The sequence below is a fragment of the Monodelphis domestica genome, chromosome 5 (genome assembly GCF_027887165.1).
Source record: "Monodelphis domestica isolate mMonDom1 chromosome 5, mMonDom1.pri, whole genome shotgun sequence".
Lineage (NCBI taxonomy): Eukaryota > Metazoa > Chordata > Mammalia > Didelphimorphia > Didelphidae > Monodelphis > Monodelphis domestica.
In genome coordinates this window covers 138,347,513-138,369,597 of record NC_077231.1, presented here as the reverse complement: position 1 = coordinate 138,369,597, position 22,085 = coordinate 138,347,513, and the positions used below count along the sequence as shown (strand labels likewise).

The 22,085-nt window shown below is 37.1% G+C and overlaps 1 protein-coding gene across 2 annotated transcripts in view; it reads left to right on the top strand.

Annotated features, from left to right (window-relative positions):
- ITPR2 (inositol 1,4,5-trisphosphate receptor type 2) overlaps nt 1–22,085 on the top strand; it is a 561,528-nt gene that overhangs the window by 190,783 nt on the left and 348,660 nt on the right. For both annotated transcript variants that reach the window (XM_001363065.4, XM_056799421.1), the window contains 5 exons: nt 2,612–2,763; nt 8,737–8,836; nt 9,594–9,754; nt 15,223–15,364; nt 17,021–17,182. In XM_001363065.4, the coding sequence (XP_001363102.1) occupies nt 2,612–2,763; nt 8,737–8,836; nt 9,594–9,754; nt 15,223–15,364; nt 17,021–17,182 (717 nt within the window). The remainder of the gene's footprint in view (nt 1–2,611; nt 2,764–8,736; nt 8,837–9,593; nt 9,755–15,222; nt 15,365–17,020; nt 17,183–22,085) is intronic.

Here is a 22,085-nt window from a genome sequence, read left to right as displayed (position 1 = left end):
AGCACTTGTTTAAGTAGTCAGAAAAAGCTAGTTTGAGATGGGGATTAAGCCTGGCTTGTTTTTGCATTTTGAGTTCTTTGGTGGCTACTTTAAGTTTGTGGCACCCACCAACCATCTAATTTGAACTAGAGAGTTTCTGAGAACACCTTTTAGATTCACAATTTTCAGCATATAGCCTTTCAAAAGACCATTTTAGTGACTAGTCAATAAAACTACCAAGAAATTGTATGGGGCTGGGTTGAAGACATTCTCCCAGTCCCCATAAAACTCCAGTTGCCATCAGCTCCTGGGACAAGAAAAACTTAGATCAGAGGCTCTTAATCATTTTGTTTTTGTGGCAATTTGGTAAAGCCTATGGGCTCCTTTGTAGTGTCATGTTATTAAGTGCATAAAATAAAATATATAAATTTACAAAGGAAGCCAATTATATTGGAATGCATATGTATTTCATATATACATGTGCATAGATATATAGTAGGCAAGTATGTGTGTATATATATATATATATACACATATATATATACATGTCTTTCCCTCTGTCTCTCTCCTTTCTCCCTTCCTCTCTCCCTCTCTCTCCCCCTCCCTCTTTTTCTGTCTCCTTCTCTCTCTCTCCCTCCTTCTCCCCCTGTCTCTCTCTCCTTCTCTCTCTCCCTTCCTCTCTCCCTTTCTTTCTCCCCCTCTCCCTCTTTCTCTCTCTCCCTCCCTTCTCTTTTTCTCCCTCTCTTTCTCTCTCCCTTCCTACCTCTCCCTCCTTTTCTCTCTCTCTCCATCCTTCTCTCTCTCTGTGTGTCTGTTTCTTCTTCCCTTGCATCTCAAGTTAAGAACCCTTGATTCAGATTTAGGCAGTGGAGCTATCTACCTCCTCTTTAGAACTTTTGACTCCAATTCTTGCCTTTATTATGAAAAAAAAAAAAAACACCTTGTCAGGAGCAACATATGAGATCTGTGATTAGCATTTTTACCAGTGGTAAACTTCTCTGGCCTCCCTATGTAAATAATAAACTAATTCTACATTATGAATTAGAAACAAATAATTTAGTGATCAAGGTAAGCTTGATGCTCAGGTCTGTGTGATATTTGGTAATTGAATCCATAATTCCTGTGGCCTTTCTGTAGGATAAATATGTCAAAAACAATTAATACTATCAGGTTGTGCTGTTCTAACTAAACTTAGCAGATGATAGCTCTGTCCCAACAAGATCATTACTTTTCTTTTCATGCTCACCTCACAGTGAGGGTATCAGCTTGCTCCTCTAATTTCAAGAACCACAAAATCTTTAAAATTAAAAGCTTCCATAATTCATTGAAAAAGGAAAACTAACCTGGAAAAAAAATAAGGCAGTGAGGGGTGTTTAGATGGAGGCAGCTAGGTGAGGCAGTGGATAGACACTGGACCCAAATTCAAGAAGACAACTTGCAATCTGACCTCAGACACTCACTGGCCATGTGACCCTGAACAAGTCATTTAACCTAGTGTGCCTCAGTTTTCTCATAAGTGACCCAGGGATAATAATAGCAGTTACTTCCCAGAGTTCTTGTGAGAAAAATAATTAGCTAATATTTATAAATCACTTTATAAACCTTCAAGTGCTGTACAAATGCTAGCTATTCGTATCTCACCATTATAGCCATTAATGCCTTGTAGTCACAGCGTAATTGCTCAGTAACTGTTTGATTGCTTGATTCTCCTCATATTTGTCCCTTGTAAACACCCTTTCCAACTCACCTTTGTTGATAGAGCCATGTTGTTTGATTTTCTCCAAATTTCTACTTCTTTATATTGCCTCTAATTCTATAAATGATGACCCTTTAAGCCCAACTTGTGATGGTTAAGACAAATAATAATTAGACTGGTGTGGAATACATAGGGAATGATGCATAGGCATTGTATGAACCTGAATTTAATTTTTAACAGCTGTGTAAACTGGATTAATCTCATTTTAAATATCTGATGTCTGATTTTTCTTTTTTTTTCCTTGCCTTTGCCTCTTTAATGCCATCTTCTTCCCCCAACCCCCTTCCTATGATTATGTTCCAAGGAGCTGATGGATTTAAGTATGCCCTATTTTAGAACTTTAATAGCATTGATTTGTTTTTTCTTCAAACCTTCAACTTTTGGTTCTTATGGGCCAAATGAAGCAGAGATGCTGATCCCCCTCCTTTTAATGTGGATGTCATGATGATGACCAGTCCTGGGGGATAGGAGCAAACTCTTGAAAACCATCTCTGCCTGCTCTTTAAAGTTTGGAAAACCTATTTACTAAGTTATATGATAGAATGATCAAGATTGCTATGTAATTAGATATAATGGAAGGGAAGTGACCCCAACTATAGCATGTTGTTGTGATTGCTGTTGCCTTCATAATGTATCTGTATCAAACCACCTCTCAAAAGCTTATGACCTACTATTGTTGATAATGGTTGTCTCAAAGGCAGTGTGTTAGGGCCCAGGAACAATTTTTTTCTGGATGATGTGAGAGCATTATTCTACAACAGGCACCTTTGTACTCATATGTGACATAATCTGTGGATTACTTGCTTCCTTCCAAGTTAATTGGAGGTTTACAATGAAGCTTGATAAAAGCAAATAACCCCTCTGCTTTATCAACAGAGAGATGGTGACCTTCCTACTTCAAAGAAGAAACGCCAAGCAGGGGAGAAGATTATGTATACTTTGGTCTCTGTACCACATGGAAATGACATTGCATCACTCTTTGAATTAGATGCTACCACTCTTCAGAGAGCTGATTGCCTAGTGCCAAGGTAAAAAAATAGATAAAGGGAGGTAGAGGGGTGAGGATAAAGACATATTTTTTAAACAGTACACCATTGAGGAAAAGAAGTCAAATAAAAAGTTGTATTGAATTAAAATTAGGAAGAAATTATAAATAAAAAAATTGTATATAAAGAGTGACCTTGTTGCTGTAAACACTTATTCACTTAAAATAAATTGAGATATATTTAATACTTGAAGGGTAGAAAGAATACTGTCTGATTAATGTATCATATTGCTCTTATTAATATTGTTTTTTAAAAAACTCTTACCTTATGTCTTAATTTTTGTTCAAATTTTTTGTCCAGATTTTTTACTTTTTTTTTGGTGAATTATAATTTCATTACCCATCCCTTAACATTGAAATGTTACATAAAGTGCCAGTTAGTAATAATTTCCGACAGATCATATGCTATACCTCCATTGTCTTTCTTATTTTTAAAACAAATATATTAAGAGGGCAACTCTGATTCTTCTATATTTATGCAATATTTGCTAAAACTTTATTAATTTGAAAACAATGCTTTCTGTAATGCCTTCCACCTGACAAAATGATGAACCCAATGGAGACCACTCTGATCATCTCTTATATTATAGGCCCTGCAGAGCTTATTCATTCATTCATTTATTTATTTATCTATTTATTTATCTATTTTATGGTTTATTGTTTTTTATTTTATTTTTTAAAATTTAATTATTTAAGAATATTTTCCCATGGCTACAGGATTCATTTAAATTTATTTATTTAATGAATTAATTTAGAATATTTTTCCAAGGTTACATGATCCATGTAGAGCTTATTTAGATGATATCATCTTGCTAAAAAACAAACAAACCCAAGTGTAAATTAGAATTTTTCATACTGACTAGAAACCATCATGTTTTATACTAAGTATCAGTTTCAAGTGAGGCAATTTGGGTTAAATGACTTGCCCACACAACTAAGCAGTGTCTGAGGTCCCATTTGAACCCAAATCCTCCCACTTTGAAGCCTGGGGCTCTTATCTGCTGGGCTATATAGCTGCTGCTTCTTTCATGTTGTTGTTATCCTTCTCTTTCCAGGGGAGAGGGGACACTTCCAATTGAAAGCAACAGAAGGGTATTTTGTGGGGCAGAGGTTCCCATTGGTCCTAGCTTACCTCCCTTTCCATGACTTATCTGATTCTAATTCCATCACCCTTCTAGGGGTGAACCTGCTCAATCGAATAATGAGGGCCTCCCCTGCTGCTAAAAGATTATAGAAAGGAAAAATAAAAATCTCTTCCCATTCATTTGACTAGTCTGACTGTAGAATACAGGCTGCAACCCTGACTCAGAGGGCTCTATTCTCCCATGCTCCATCCCTTTCCCACATCCCACATTCCACATGCCCAACTCCAACACCAACCTTGTTTGCTAAAGAAGCTATGAATAACTGCAGAGTTTGCCCCTCTGTTAGAGGAGATGATTCACTTTTTAAATGATCAATGTTTGTTTAGGAGAAAAAACAGAAACTTTTAAATGGACTTTCAAACACTTTAGATGTCTCTGTTTTTCTAGAACCAGTGGGGATGCTACCTACCTTCATTATCTATTAGCCAAGCAGCTCTCTTAAGGGCAAAGCTATTTTAATAAAAGGGTTTTTGTTAACCCTAGTGTTATAGTAATATGAATTATTATTATGATTAAGAATGTCTATTCATATATGACTATCAAGATGTGAATGTTGGCCTGTTCCTATCTAATCTTTTCACCAATTAATAAATATGGATTAAAAAAAAGAATGTGTATTCAACAACAATTTTATATGAATCTTAAGGTAAGAGAGGTAGCTTGGTATAGTCATAATGGATGAAACAGATGGCATCAAAGCTAGGAAAATTGGAAATCAAGTTCCTCTTGTGGCATATACTGACTGATCCTGGGCAAATCACTTAAAAATCTCCTTGTTCTAGGAAACTATAAGATTTCTGTTGGCAGAGAAGGTACTATTGCTAGAATCTCCTTACTTGGGAATTAGTTCCCTATATCAGTGAAATCACAGGTGCATTTCCTTTCTTTATCTTTATTTTAAGATAAAGGAACTACTTTTATTTAAGATTATTCTATCATTGGGGTAACTCAGTGCATCAGTGGATGGAGCTCCAGATCTGGAGGAAAGAAGTCCTAGTTTCAGATCTGGTCTCAGAAACTTCCTAGCTGTGTGATACTGGGCAAGTCACTTAACTCCAATTGCCTAGACATTACCTCTATTTTGCCTTGGAACTGATACTCAGTATTCATTTTTTTTTGGGGGGGGGGACTTTTATTTTTAATTTCAAACATTGCTCTTTGGTTACAAAAATCATTTTCTTTTCCTCCCTCCCCTTCCCCCATCCTTCCCATAGCTGACTCACAGTTTGAATGGGTATCACCTGTATTCTTGATCAGACCCTCTTTCCATGTTGTTGGTATTTGCAATAGGATGTTAATTTAGAGTCTATTTCCCCATTCATATCCCCTCAACCCATGTCATTAAGAAGTAGTTTTCTTTAGTGTTTTTACTCCCACAGTTTTCCCTCTGGATGTGGGTAGTGTTTTTTCTCCTGTAACCCTCTGGGTTGTTCAGGATTGATGCATTACCACCAATGGAGGAGTCCATTACATTCAATTGTACCACAGTGTATCAGTCTCTGTGTACAATGTTCTCCTGGTTCTGCTCCTTTCTCTCTGCATCACTTCCTGGAGGTTGTTCCAGTCTCCATGGAATTCCTCCACTTTATTATTCCTTTTAGCACAATAGTATTCCATCACCAACATATATCACAATTTGTTCAGCCATTCCCCAATTGAAGGACATCCCCTCATTTTCCAATTTTTTGTCACCACAAAGAGCATAGCTATGAATATTCTTGTACAAGTCTTTTTCCTTATTATCTCTTTGGGATACAGACCCAGCAGTACTATGGCTGGATCAAAGGGCAGGCTTTCTTTTATTGCCCTTTGGGCATAGTTCCAAGTTGCCCTCCAGAATGGTTGGATCAATTCACAACTCCACCAGCAATGAATTAATGTCCCCACTTTGCCACCTCCCCTCCAGCATTCATTACTTTCCTTTGCTGTCATGTTAGCCAATCTGCTAGGTGTGAGGTGATATCTCAGAGTTGTTTTGATTTGCATCTCTCGGATTATAAGAGTTTCAGAGCACTTTTTCATGTGCTTATTAATAGTTTTGATTTCTTTGACTGAAAATTGCCTGTTCATGTCCCTTGCCCATTTATCAATTGGAGAATGGCTTGATTTTTTGTGCAATTGGTTTAGCTCTTTATAAATATTAGTAATTAGACCTTTGTCAGAGTTTTTTGTTATGAAGATTGTTTCCCAGTTTGTTATTTCCCTTCTGATTTTGGTTACATTGGTTTTGCATATACAGAAACTTTTTAATTTGATTTAGTAAGCATTATTTATTTTACATTTTGTGACTCTTTCTAAGTCTTGCTTAATTTTGAAATCTTTCCCTTCCCAAAGATCTGATGTGTATCTTATCTTTTTAAAATTTCTTTGTTCACCTAATTTACTTATAGCTTCCTTCTTTATCTTCAGGTCATTCACCCATTCTGAGTTTATCTTGGTGTAGGGTGTGAGGTGTTGGTCCAAGCCTAATCTCTCCCACACTGTCTTCCAATTTTCCCAGCAGTTTTTATTAAATAGTGGATTTTTGTCCCCAAAGGTAGGATCTTTGGGTTTGTCATAGACTGTCTTGCTGAGGTCACTTACCCCAAGTCTATTTCACTGATCCTCCTTTCTGTCTCTTAGCCAGTACCAAATTGTTCTGATGACCACTGCTTTATAGTATAGTTTGAGATCTGGGATTGTAAGGCCACCTTCCTTCACATTTTTTTTCATGATTTCCCTGTATATCCTTGATCTTTTGTTCTTCCAAATGAACTTTGTTATGTTTTTTTTCTAATTCTGTAAAAGAATTTTTTGGAAGTTCAATGGGTATGGCACTAAATAAATAGATAAGTTTGGGTAGGATTGCCATTTTTATTATGTTAGCTCATCCTACCCATGAGCAGTTAATGTTTTTCCAATTGCTCAGATCTAGTTTTAGTTGTGTGGAAAGTGTTTTGTAGTTGTGTTCATATAGTTCCTGTGTTTGTCTCAGGAGATAGGTTCCTAAGTATTTTATTTTGTCTAAGGTAATTTTGAATGGGATTTCTCTTTCTAGTTCTTGCTGCTGAGCTGTGTTGGAATTATATAGAAATGCTGATGACTTATGTGGGTTTATTTTGTATCCTGCAACTTTGCTAAAGTTGTTGATTATTTCCACTAGCTTTTTAGTTGATTCTCTAGGATTTTTAAAGTAGACCATCATATCATCTGCAAAGAGTGATAGCTTGGTCTCCTCATTTCCAATTTTAATACCTTCAACTTCCTTTTCTTCTCTAATTGCTACTGCTAGTGTTTCTAGTACAATGTTAAATAATAGAGGTGATAATGGGCATCCTTGTTTCGCTCCTGATCTTATTGGGCATGCATCTAGTTTATTTCCATCGCAGATAATGTTGGCTGATGGTTTTTAGATAGATACTGTTTATTATTTTTAGGAATGACCCTTCTATTCCTATGCTTTCTAGTGTTTTTAATAGGAATGGGTGTTGTATTTTATCAAAGGCTTTTTCTGTGTCTATTGAGATAATCATGTGATTTTTGTTGGTTTGCATGTTGATATGGTCAATTATGTGGATGATTTTCCTAATATTGAACCATCCTTGTATTCCTGGTATAAATCCTACTTGATCATAGTGAATGACCCTCCTTATCACTTGCTGGAGTCTTTTTGCTAGTATCCTGTTTAAGATTTTTGCATCTATGTTCAATAGGGAGATTGGTCTGTAGTTTTCTTTCTCTGTTTTTTGACCTGCCTGGTTTTGGAATCAGTACCATATTTGTGTCATAAAAGGAATTTGGTAGAACTCCTTCTTTGCTTATCATGTCAAATAGTTTGTTTAGCATTGGGATTAGCTGTTTGATAGAATCCACTTGTGAATCCATCAGGCCATGGGGATTTTTTTTAGGGAGTTCTTTGTTGGCCTGTTGGATTTCTTTTTCTGATCTTTGATTATTTAAGAATTTTATTTCTTCTTCTGTTAGTCTAGGCAATTTATATTTTTGTAGATATTCATCCATACCACCTAGATTGGCATATTTATTGCCATATAATTGGGCAAAGTAGTTTTTAATGATTGCCTTAATTTCCTCTTCATTGGAGGTGAGGTCCCCCTATTCATCTATGATACTGTTAATTTGCTTTTCTTTTTTCCTTTTTTTAAATTAGATTGACCAGTACTTTGTCTATTTTGTTTGTTTTTTCAAAGTACCAGCTTCTAGTCTTATTTATTAAATAAGTTCAATAGTTCTATCACTTTTGATTTTATTAATTTCTGCCTTAATTTTTAGGATTTCTAATTTGGTTTTCTTCTGGGGGTTTTTGATTTGTTCGCTTTCAAGTTTTTTGATTTGTATGTCCAATTCATTGATCTCTGCCCTCCCTAATTTGTTAATATATGCACTCAAGGACTCAGTATTCATTCTTAAAACAGAAGGTAAGAGTTTTTAAAAAAAATAATTCTATAACTAAAATTATTTTTATTTAAGACACTAGGTCATCCATGTCCCAATTAAAATGAGCTGCTGAGATTTTATTAGAATATATAATGTCTCAATAGTCTTAATGCAACCACAGAAAAATATTCTAAATTAATTAATTAAAGAAAAAATGGAAAAATGGGGAAAAAAGCCTTAGTGCAGTTTCAATCAGTTAAAGCTTTAAACTGCACAAATACTTTTGGGATAAATGTCTGTATATCTGCAGGGTAAATTACTTGTAAATAGTGTTATGTTAGCTAGTAAATACTGTTATGTTTAGTTATGGTAGTTGGGATATTTAAACAATTTAAACATTTTCTTGGACATTATGTTTTACATTGTTTTGATTTTAGGAATTCATATGTTCGGTTGAGACATTTGTGCACTAATACATGGGTAACCAGCACGAGTATCCCTATAGACACGGATGAAGAGAGACCTGTAATGCTGAAGGTAAGGAATCCTGCTGTTCTTCCCATTTTCATCCAGGAACTGGATCAAGGGGTGGTCAGTTTGTTCATTACAACCCATCCTCACCCTCACTAATGATCACTGAAACTCAAATACACGACCAAGCACGAGTCCTCTCTTAAATGGTTGAAACAAATGGACGTGCTATCCGATAAGGAGGTCCCCAAACTCTCCAAAGGTTCCTTGTTCCTAAAGAACTGGCAGTTTTTTTACCAAAAAAATGGAAGGAGGAGAAAGAAGAAAGGGGAAAAAGTCATGTTGAATTCGATTCTTAAAATTCTAGCTCTCTTTCCATAAGGGAGAGGAGAATAATAGTCATGGCAAAAGTAATATTTGTATAGTACTTAGCAGTTTCTAGATCACTTTCATATACCCAATCTTATTTAATCCTCCTAATAACACTGTGAGGTAGACAGTAGAGGTTTATAAGTCTCATTTTACTGATGAGGAAAACTGTGGTTCACAGAGGTGATTACCATGGAAGAGCTCCTAGAGCTCTAGTGAAAAGTATCAGTAGAGTGTGGAGAAGGGGATTACTGTTCTAAATACTGTATTGGTCAGAAGGCAGGAAGAGTGGCCATGGAAAGAATATAGAAAGACCCTTGACTGTTCTCTGTGGGTGACTTGTATTGGGATTATCCATCACTGTTGTTTATGATTGAAAAATGAATTTTAATTTGGAAAAAAATGGTAGATATTAAAAGAAACTGATCTTAACAAGGACAAAATAAATTTACAGATTGGAACTTGCCAAACAAAAGAAGATAAAGAAGCTTTTGCCATTGTGTCAGTTCCTCTCTCAGAAGTTCGGGATTTAGATTTTGCCAATGATGCAAACAAAGTCTTAGCATCCACAGTGAAAAAAATGGAGCATGGAGCAATAACTCAGAATGAAAGAAGGTTAGTGAGTCTTTTACTTATTTTATTTTATTAAAAAAAATCTTAATGTTCTGTCTTCCAAGGCAGAAGAGTAGTAAGGGCTAGGCAACTGGAATTAAGTGACTTGTCCAGGTCACACAGCTAGGATCAGTGAGTCTTTTATCTGCTGCATCCCTAGACTTCAGGCATTTTCACTGCTTGCCCTTTATCCCTAGAATTCTCTCCTTCCTCATGTCTGCCTCTTGGCTTCCAAAGCTTCTTTCATGTCTCAGCTAACGTCTCACCTTCTGCAAAAAGTCTCTCCTATTCTTCCTTAATGCTAGTGCCTGCCCTTTGAGATTATTTCCAGTTTTTCATGTATATATCTTGTTTGTACACACGTTTACCTGCTGTCTTCCTATTAGATTGTGAGTTCAATTTTTTTTCCCCAACTCTTAGCATAGTACCTGGCACAGAGTAGTAAATGCTTCTCCACTTCATTTACCATTTAAGTAATGGATAATTAGTTGTTGTCTCTTATGCAAATCTCAAGTAAGTAAAATGATGAAGAGAGAATTGAGGTTAGGCTCAGGGTCACCACATCTCTGTCTCTATGAAAAGAAAAAAAAAACCCCAACATGACTACTTTGAATTCATTCTTTCAATATTTTAAAAATTCTCATTTGAGTTTATTTTTTCAATAAATTAAAATGAAAATCTTATATGGAACACTTTTCACATTTTCCACTAAATTGAGGAACAGTTCCTTTTTTTTTGTCTCTGGTTTTTTGAGTTAAATGCTTAGTTTAGCACCAGGAAAATGGGATGATTGAAAAAAGAAAGCTTATTTTAGAACTGGAATTTGCCTCCTGGAATACCTTTGAAAATAAGAGATTTGCAATAATTCATTCCTGTAAGTTAGCAAATAGGCATAATCTCAGCTCACTTCACAGCAAAAAGCCTATTTGATAGATTGCCCAGTCTTCCTGCCATAGACTTTGGATCATTGCATCTTGGACTGAGGATAAGGATTTTTTGCCTCTTCCCATTTTGCAGTATTCTAATATGAAGTTCCAAAAACTTAAGAATTCAATATACATATTACATGAAAAATAATTTTATTTCAAAAGAAATCACATACCCCAAAATTATACACCTACTATATATATGTATATATATGTAACAAGGAAAAGAAAACTTTGAAATAAATCTTACATAATCATAATCATGTGGGTAGGCAGGTAGTGCAGAAGATGGAATCTTGTGCATGGAGTCAGGATGACCTGAGTTCAAATCTAGCCTCAGATACTTCCTAGCTATGTGACCCTGGGCAAGTCATTTAAGCCTGTTTGCCTCAGTTTCCTGATCTGTCAAAAGAGCTAGGAAAAGAAATGGCACTCTGCCAGTATCTCTGACAAGAAAACTTCAAAAGGGGGTCACAAAGAGACTAACACAATTAAATTGACTGAACAGATGATATATATGCACACACATCTGTGACAAAAAAGCAAAAATAAATCATTACCTAATATATACACATATGTATGCATATATAAATAATATATTTATAAACAAAGATATGCATACCTATTATATATACTTATAAATACATATATTACATGGGAAATATAATTTTTCTTTAAAATAAATCTTTGAGAATGCCATTTACTATTTACAGTGAAAGCATTTTTAGGTTTCTCAGGTCAAGAAGCTTATTTCCCCTCTTTTCCCTTTTTGATGTAGACTTGTGATTACCCTGGAAAGGGGAACTCCTTGTTGGGGAACTTCTTTCAATAATGCCTATCATCAACTCATTTGGTTTGCCAAATAGCCTTGGGCAAGTCATTCAAGTTTTCTTGTCTGATGACCCCCTTACACATGTTTTATCTACAGAATTTCAGAGTACAGGGGGCAGCTGGGTGGTTCAATGGATTGAGAGCCAGGCTTAGAGACGGGAGGTCCTAGGTTCAAATCTGGCCTCAGACACTTCCCAGCTGTGTGACCCTGGGCAAGTCACTTAACCCCCATTGCCTAGCCCTTACCACTCTTCTGCCTTGGAGTCAATATTGACTCCAAGATGGAAGGTAAGGGTTTAAAAAATTTTTTTTTCAGAGTTCAAAGTCTTATGAAAGACTGAAAAAGTTTGTTATAAATGGTTACAGAAGGGCAGTGCCATGGCTGGAGCCCCCAGAGGAGCTTTAGTTCCTGGTTAATTTATTCAGGAGGAAGGGGCAGTATTCAAGGGAAAGATTGTTGGTTCTGGAGTCAAAGGATCAAAAACCATCTTTTACATTTACTAGCTATGTGAATAGCATGTTATGGTGAATCATATAGAAGCATTTCTTCTAACATAAACATATCATTTCAATTGTCATTTGTGAACCAAAGATTTTTACTTAACCTGTTTGCCCTAATCCACTGGAGAAGGAAATGGAAAACCATTCTAGTGTCATTGCCAAGAAAACCCTTTGTGTGGGAAGCCATCCCCCCTGCTGTCTGACAGAGTCACAGTCTGGGGGAAATGGAGTATGCAAGGCAGCCCCCAGAAAATGAGGCCTCCACTGATCCCCTTCTGTGACTTCTCTCTCCTTAACTTCCATCACTAATGTATGATTATTGTTCTCTCTCCGATAAAAAAGAAATGATATAAGAGCAAAGACTTATAGAATAAATATATATCCCATCTGAATCCCCCCAGATTATTACCCTAAACGATTACATTCACAGAATTAAAACCTAATTACCCATTACCCCCCTCCTTTCCCTCCCCACAGAGTTACATTCACTCCCATTACAAGCCAGGAAGTCCAAAAACATCAATCACCTTTAAGACACACTCCACTGCAGACAGAAATCAGGCAACATTGCCAGGTGCTTTAAAGTAACACAAGAAAAATAGAACTTGTAAATTGAGGAAAACCCCAAATCTGGTCTGTCTCAAATTACCTTCTAACTCTGTATTTAGATATGAAATGTTTTGTTATCCATCTCCTAAGTAATTATGATTGATTGTGAAAGCTGACCAAAAGTAACAATGATTCTCCTTACGTCAAGAGGAACCAACCTCCAAATCACCCTACTTATGTCATTCATCTATTTCTGTAATAGCAACAATGTTTCATTGACTATCTCCTTAAGCTTCTGTTGTTAGATTCTATGGAAACATGTATGTAGAAAATTATGTGCCAGAAAAGCAAGTACTCACTGAACCTATAAAATAAAGCAACCTTGTGCCATGGCAGAACACTATGTGAACCAATGCATGTGGGACTGAACACATAGTGCTTCTCACCCCATTATTCAATTGAAATCACCACAGCTGGACAGAGTAAGCTCGGACCCTCAGAGGGGATCTCAAAACCCATGTAGAGTCATGAAGAGTTGGACATGATTGAATGACTGAACAACAACATTTTGTACATTGGGTGATGCTAAATATTCAAATAATATTCAAATAATAGTGTAAAATAAGTAAAAGTAAATAATAATAAAATAAAAAATAAGAGACCTGATCTCAAGGTGCTCATATTTTAACAGTGGCATGGGTTCAAGAGAAAGGAGTTTTGGTCTGAGAAGTCCAGGATTGGTGATCTATAGGGCCCTTTCCAGAAGCAATGGTTGCATTGATTTACTTATTGTGCTTAGTGGAAGAGGCAGAAGAGTGCGTGGGCAAGGTCAATAGCAGTTGGCCAGAATGGATGGCTAGGGGACAGGGGAAACATGGCGTGGAGGGGAGCTTGCTAAATATAGTAAGCTAATTAAGTGAGTTTGTACTCATTGCTGATGAATGCTCATGGAATGTCATCTAGGGAAACTTCCATAGATTAGGTTGAACTATGGCAGTGGCTTCTTCAATTATTTATTTAGTCATGGATCACTTCCTATGTGACTATATTATTGAAGCCTGATTTTTTTATTATCTATTTTTCATATATTTTTTTCCAACAAAAAAATATCCACATTGGCTCTAAGATCTTCCCATTTTCTTTTATATTCTCTTCTTAGAAATGAATGTAGTTCTCTCTTTAGAATTTCTTTTTCCTCATTCTGGCTGATCACCTCCATATTTATACTTGTCTCTGATGTCAGTTTTAGTGGGTACAAATAGATGATTATATAGTTGGGAACGTCTAATTCTTAAGACCTTTTTATGAGCCAGAGAGAACTTCAGCTATTCCTATCTACCATGTTTGGAAATACTGACATGAGACAATGTTCTGTCTGTGTTAGTATTGGCAAGATTACAAAGATCATTTATTTCAAAGATTTTTTTTTACATTTCCATTGCTCACTGGTTGTAGATATTTGGCTGTGTATTTAGGCTTTGGTTTTAGTTTTCCAGGGATTCATTTGCCGTAATTTTTCTCTGTAATGAAATCCAGTGGCAACACCTTGGTAAATTAGAGTCAGCAGAGTCCATTGGAAAGGATATTGACTCTAGAATCAAAGAATTTGGGTTTATTTCCTACTTTTGATGCTTGTGTGACCTTGAGTAAGTCATAACCATCCTGGACCTCTGTTTCTCTTACTGATAAATTGATCACTTGGACTAGATCAATAAGGGGCTGCTAAGGCCCCTTACTGCTCTGCCTTAATCCTCTGATCCATGATATGTGAACTGTAATTGTTTTTAATGTGACAATTCATAGCCCTTCAGAAGTCAATGTGGTCTGGTGGAAGGAAACTAGAGGGACTAGGTTCCAATTCTTAGGTGACTGGGGGACAACTCAATCTCCCTGGGCTTCAATTTTATCATCTTCAAAATAAGGGGTTTGGACAAGATGGTCTTGGAGGTTCCTTCCAACTCTGGAGCTATGGTCCTCTGGATATTTTTCCTGGACATGAGAAATTATCTTTTAAATAAGCAACATTTTCTGTTACTTTTACTTGAACACCTTTCATTCAAAGCATGTTCATCACAAACATTCTTAGAAAGCCTTTGAATAATTCCGTTCCTGTGTTATTTTAGATTTACAAGTAGTTCAGAGGCATTGATCAGCTGTCTACCATGTTTCTTAGTTTAAGTTAATTGTCATTTCTCTATTTTGTCCATTGAAGGGGAGGATGAAGAGATAATGCTATATAAATCAGTGGCAGAACTGTAATTTATTCTCAAAGTTGCTGGAAAAAGAACCATGCCTGCCTTAAGCAAAGTCATGGTGCTTTACTAGACAGACTTCACCCAAAACATCTGGCTGGTCTTAGTTCCTTTGGCAACGGAAGTGGTCTAAGAGGTTTGCAGGGACTTTTGTGTTTCAGTTATGTGTGTGTGTGTGTTGTTTCTGGCTAGGGAAGAGTAATGGTGAGCCCTGAATTATTGCTGTGTTTCTTTTTAATTACCCCTGTAGAAGATTTCCCCTTTTGCTGACTCAAGAATTTTCATATTGGTATTTTTTACTCACCTCGGGTTTACATTGATTTGGTTTCTTGGGCATCATTGTTTCCCCTGCAAACTTATTTCCCTAAGTTAGGCCTGCTGTACAATAATATTTCTCAATTTTTTTCTATAGATTTGTAACAAAGTTATTGGAAGATCTCATTTTCTTTGTTGCTGATGTTCCTAATAATGGACAAGATGTTCTGGATGTGGTAATCACCAAGCCAAATCGGGAAAGGCAAAAATTAATGAGGGAGCAGAACATATTGGCACAAGTGAGTTGTTTTCTATGCAGGGATCATTTATCTTTGTGACTCAGCATCAAGGTCAAATATTCTCCATGATGCTGACTAGGTCATTTTCTAGGTAGTCTACTAGACAATGTCCAGGTGTGTGAGGACACTTAAAAAAATCTTTACCTTCTGTCCTAGAATAAATATTAGATATCAGTTCCAAGGCAGCCTAGGGTTCAGGGCTACGTAACTGAGATTAAATGATTTACTCAGGGTCACATAGCTGGGAATTATCTGAGGCCAGATCTAATCCTAAAACCTCTCATCTCTGCCCCTGACTTCCTATCCACTGAGTCACCTACTGGCCCTGAGGACACTTTTAGATTCCTAACTCTTCTTCCTCATTCCTTCAGCTCCTGGATGCATCTAATAGAAATGTATGCCCAAGGAAATCAAGATTTTATTCAGTCTTTCCTCACCTAATTGCTATTCACTAATAAAATGTGTTCCTTTATCATTTATCATGTTCCGCATATAAGAACTTAAGGAAATTATTTAAAAGTGAAGATAATTACTAGTTCAGGCACTTAAAAAAATTCTTAACCTTCCAACTTAAAATCAATCCTAAGTACTGGTTCCAAAATCGAAGAGAAGTCCAGGTCAGGAAAAAAGGAAATAACAACAAAACAACAAAAAAAACCCGTTTTTAAAATAAAAAAAATTCTATGTTAGAACATCACTTCTTGGGATGGAACCAAGATGGCAGAGTAAAGGAAAACAGCTCCAGTTTCCATGAGAATCCTCTCCAACCAATATTTAAATATTGCCACAAAACAAATATAGGAGTGAAAGAACCAACAAAGGGACAGAGTGAAACAACTTTCAAGAAAAGAAAAAAAAATTTAAAAAGAAGGGGCTGAGCAATTGGGGCTAAATGATTTGACCAGGGTCACAAGTTAGTAAGTGTCTGAGGGCACATTTGAACCCAGAACGTCCTGTCTCTGGGCCTGGCTCTCAATCCACTGAGCTACCTAGCTCTCGTTCATGCACTTTTGAAGAAAGTTTACATATTGCTATCTGGTAAAACTATTTTCTAGTAGGTTTTTACAGATATGACTGTAACTTAGGAATTATAGTTAAAAATCAGAAGAGAAGTTAAAGCTCCAATCCAAAAGACCATTTTTATGTGATGCTGGGCAAAACTGTTAAAATTCTCAGTTCATACCTATGTAATGGGGATTGTTTTTAGTTGTGCTATCTTTTTATATATATTCTTTCATAAACATATGTGGGTAATTGACAGATTAAACATAGGACTTTTATATTACTTCATAGGTGGAACAGGGAAAAATTACAAATATGTTTTTTTTTAATAGCTTGTGAGATGAAAAATCTTTTCTTAGTTGTATATATCTTTGTATATTACAGGATCACAGGAACACGAGTATTTCGTGTGTGTGTGCGTGTTTTGTAAAAGGCCATTTTCTTATATGCTCATTTGGAACAAAATACATATTGGACATCTATGAAAATAATAGTTTTTGTTATTTTGCCCCTGAAAATTTTGTAGGAGGAGTATAAATGAGCTCAACTTTTGCCATAAGAAAGTTCTTCTAATGAAACTTAGTGTGGTAACAGCTAGCTGGCTAAAAATGTATAACATAGCTTTTCTAAATTACTAATTTTTATTCCTTATAGGTGTTTGGAATTCTTAAAGCTCCTTTTAAGGACAGAGGGGGAGAAGGATCAATGCTGAGACTTGAAGATCTGGGGGACCAGAGATACGCTCCTTATAAGTACATGTTGAGGCTCTGTTATCGAGTTCTTAGACATTCCCAGCAGGACTATCGGAAAAACCAGGTTAGATTTCTAGATAATTTCTCCACAAATCTTTACTTTTTAAAAGAAATCTAAAATGACCCATGCTTCTATTGTATAACACAAATTAATCAGAAGAAGTAATTTAACATTGAATTTAAATATTTCTGAAAAATCCAAATATCTCAGAAGTGTTCTTAGGTGCAAATTTTGAAGTCAAAGAGCTTGGGTTCAAACCCTACCCAACTATTTAGCACCTTTGGCCTTGGACAAGTTAAGTAAAATCTTTGGGTCTTAGTGAAAACAAAAACAAAAACAAAAACAAAAACTAAGAAGTTGGCTAAATGACATCTAATAGCTCTGCTAGCTCTAAATTCTTTGATAATAACTAGTTGTGACATTATGTTAAATATATCAAAATAAATGTTATGTTCTACATTAAGTGAAGAGGAATATTAGTAACATTATAGACCATAAAGGAGGGAAAAATGAAAGTAACAATAAATGCATTATAGTAATGCTGTGGACTTGTAACAGAATTTTCCCACTAAAACTCAAAGCACTTTCAATGAAATTGCTTCCTATAATCTTCTGCAATTCCTTTAGATGAAAAAAAAAAGCAGGTAAGAGGATCCTTTTTACAAGAAGAACTGAGGCAGAGAATTTAAGGGGCTTTCATGAAGTAACAAAGACTGAGTATCAATGGTGGTTAAAGAGTTGTCATTTACTCTTCTCACCCCAGGTTCAGTGCTTTAATTTTACCTAGGTGATGGGTGAAATCCTCCATAACGTCTTCCTGTGATTCCTCACTATGGGGTTCCTTTATCATGTTCTGCATGGGGTGTCAGAAGGGAGAGTAGGTTTTAAGGTTAGACCAGCCAAGGGCATATTCTACCATGTAGCCTAGTAGAGAGTCTAGAGTACACTCACTTCTAGGTTGGGACCTTTTTGACCATGACCATTTGATGGTTTTTGCCTGTACTGAGAGAGGACCAAAATAACATCATTATGCCAGGATCATTGTAAAATGTGCCCAACTATGACTGATCAGACCAATATGATCTTGGAAGTCTCTTCCACAGGTTGGGCACAAAGAGCCCATATAAACATTTGGGATGGAAATGTCTTTAAATTTCTGCAACTCACTTTACTTTTGAGCTACTGCAATTCTGCTTTGCTCATAGAGTACGGTGCCTTTTTTGATGTGGGCATGCCCTGAAGGATGGTCCTGTTGCCAATGTCTTCCATGTGTCCCAATCAATATGAAAGTTCTTCAGAGATTCTGTATCACTTCTGACCTCCACATGAGCTCTTGCCTTTTGTGAGTTCTCTGTAAAGTCATCTTTTAGGCAAATGTACGTTTGGCATTTGAAAAATGTGGTCAGCCCATTGGAAGTTGTGTCTGAATGTTTGGCAGTTTGGCTCAAGAAAGGAACTCAATATCTGATACTGTATTGCCGGGTGGTCTACAGTATCTTCTTAAGAGATGACCATGCCAAATCATTAACTGAAGAAAAATCACATTGGTTCTTGGTTCCATATAGAAGTTCCTCCTATTTCTGGTAGCAAATGGTAGAAAGGGGAAGAGGGCTTAGGAACCACACAGTTTACAGACTATCTTTAGACATTAAGTTAATTATTGGTTCTCTAATTGTATAACTCACAACCAGTGTCTAGTGAGTAATTATAAGAAGAAAGGAATCCTATCAATCTTGAAACACTCACTATAAATGAAACCAGGAAATAAGAGGACATGGCAGCTCAATGGGAATACAGCTCACTGTTTCTCCTTGGAGAAGTAAATCAAGGACTTGGGGGAGTTGGTTCAATCATTTCTAAAAGCAACAAAAAGCATCATTTCATGAAATACAGGTTATCTTATATTGTAGTATCCAAGGTAAGCCCTTGCAAAATGATTATCATGAAGATAATTTCAGTTTGTTCACAATAATCTGTTGCAAAGGATGAAGTAAATAAATTCTATGAAGGACTTGATCAGACTCTCAAAATTAAATCAGCATCTGTTGATACTGACTTCAGTGTGTAGGAGGGGGAGATGAAAATATGCTGGAAATCATGGTTTAGAATTAAGAAAGGAGGACTTCCGGTTAAGATGGCGGCTTAGAGAAAGCTGAAGTTCAGATCTCCGGAAAACCCTTCCCGACCGATCTCAAACTAGAAGCTCCTAAGGCGCCGAAATTCAAAACGATCAACAGCACAGACCCTGGGAACCCTCCTCCTGGACCTGGACCCGGTTCAAAAGGTACGGCTCCCCTTAAAAGCCAGAACCCGAGATCCCTCGGACCTCAGGGGTAGGAGCGCAGAGTCCAAGGCTCCCGGAAGCGGCAGCCGCGCCGGGCTCAGAGAGCAGGGTCTGAGGAACAACAACCCTCAGGGTCTTCTACCCAAGTCCCAGTCCGGGTGAAAGTTACTGCCTGGGGCTTCCGCTGCAGAGAGCCGGTAGGTCCGGGTGAAAGTTACTGCCTGGGGCCTCCGCTGCAAAGAGCTGGTCGGTCCGGGTGAAAGTTACTGCCTGGGGCCTCCGCTGCAGAGAGCTGGTCGAAACAACAGCAACCCTCAGGGCGGGCAAGACAGCCTCACGAGCTGGATCCTGCTATCCAAGTCTCAGTGAAAGTCTGTGCTCTCAGAGCTTGGGGAAGCGGCAGCCCATCCCCCCCGCAGGCCGACGAAACAGCCTCACGGCCAGGGATTCTGAAGGCAACTTCCGGAAATCGAGCCAGGGGGAGAGTGTGGCCTCGTGGTCTGACCCTTCCATTCCAGTTCCAGTGAGGCATATTCAGTTTAACCCAGGGAACGCTCATAGAACCAACATCTGCCCAGGACTAAAGCCACTGATCACCAGACAAAGACAAGAAAAGCCAATCCTCCACGTTCAGAGATGACAAATTCCACAGAAGCACAGAAGCCCCAAAATACCAAGAAAAATAAGAAGAAAGGGGCGACTCTGGACACATTCTATGGAGCCAAAATACAAAATACAGAGCAGATAGAAGAAGATATACAAGAAAATTCTCCAAAATCTTCCAAAGGAAATAGAAACTCTCCACAAACCCATGAAGAATTTGAATCAGAAAGGACCAAAAAGATGGAAGCCCTCTGGGAGGAAAAGTGGGAAATGATGCAAAAGAAATTCATGCATCTACAAAACCAGTTTGACCAAACTGTAAAAGAAAACCAGGCTTTAAAGCAAGAACTAATAAAGCAAAGCCAAAACACCAAGAAATTAGAAGAGAACATAAAATATCTCACCGACAAGGTGATAGATCTGGAAAACAGGGGGAGAAGAGAAAATTTAAGAATAATTGGACTCCCAGAAAAGCCAGAAATAAACACCAAACTGGACATGGTGATACAAGATATAATCAAAGAAAATTGCCCAGAGATTCTAGAACAAGGGGGCAATACAGCCACTGACAGAGCTCACAGAACACCTTCTACACTAAACCCCCAAAAGACAACTCCCAGGAATGTAATTGCCAAATTCCAAAGCTTTCAAACAAAAGAAAAAATCCTACAGGAAGCCAGAAAAAGACAATTTAGATATAAAGGAATGCCAATCAGGATCACACAAGACCTTGCAAGTTCTACGCTGAATGATCGTAAGGCATGGAACATGATCTTCAGAAAGGCAAGAGAGCTGGGTCTCCAACCAAGAATCAGCTACCCAGCAAAACTGACTATATACTTCCAAGGGAGAGTATGGGCATTCAACAAAATAGAAGACTTCCAACTTTTTGCAAAGAAAAGACCAGAGCTCTGTGGAAAGTTTGATACCGAAAATCAAAGAGCAAGGAATACCTGAAAAGGTAAATATTAAGGAAAGGGGAAAAATGTTATCTTCTTTTACTCAAACTCTCTTCTATAAGGACTACATTTATATCAACCTATGTATACTAATATGTGGGGAAAATGTAATGTATAAATAGGGGGTAAAGAAAGACCAAATAGAATAATGGTTCTCACACAAAGATTCACAGGGGAAGGGGAGGGGAAGAAAACTCCTATAAGAAGGAGAGGAAGAGAGGGGGGGGTACTTAAACCTCAATCTCAGGGAAATCAACTCTGAGAGGGAAAAACATCCAGATCCATTGGGATCTTGAATTCTATCTTACCCAACAAGGGTAAGGAGAAGGGAAAACCAAGGGGGGGAGGGGGAGAGGGAGAACAAAAAGGGAGGGAAAGAGAGGGGGGAGGGGGAGGGAACAAAAAGGGAGGGACTAAAAAGGGAAACATCAAGGGAGGGGACAAGGGGGACTGATTCAAAGTAAATCACTGGACTAAAAGGTAGAGCCGAAGAAGAAAAGGTTAGAATTAGGGAAGGCAATCAAAATGCCAGGGAGTCCACAAATGACAATCATAACTTTGAACGTGAATGGGATGAACTCACCCATAAAACGTAGACGAATAGCTGAATGGATTAGAATCCAAAACCCTACCATATGTTGTCTTCAAGAAACACACATGAGGCGGGTTGACACCCACAAGGTCAGAATTAAAGGATGGAGTAAGACCTTCTGGGCCTCAACTGATAGAAAGAAGGCAGGAGTGGTAATCATGATATCTGATAAAGCCAATGCAAAAATAGACCTGATCAAAAGGGATAGGGAAGGTAATTATATTTTGTTAAAAGGGACTCTAGACAATGAGGAAATATCATTAATCAACATGTATGCACCAAATAATATAGCACCCAAATTTCTAATGGAGAAACTAGGAGAATTGAAGGAAGAAATAGACAATAAAACCATACTAGTGGGAGACTTAAACCAACCATTATCAAATTTAGATAAATCAAATCAAAAAATAAATAAGAAAGAGGTAAAAGAAGTGAATGAAATCTTAGAAAAATTAGAATTAATAGACATATGGAGAAAAATAAATAGGGATAAAAAGGAATACACCTTCTTCTCAGCACCACATGGCA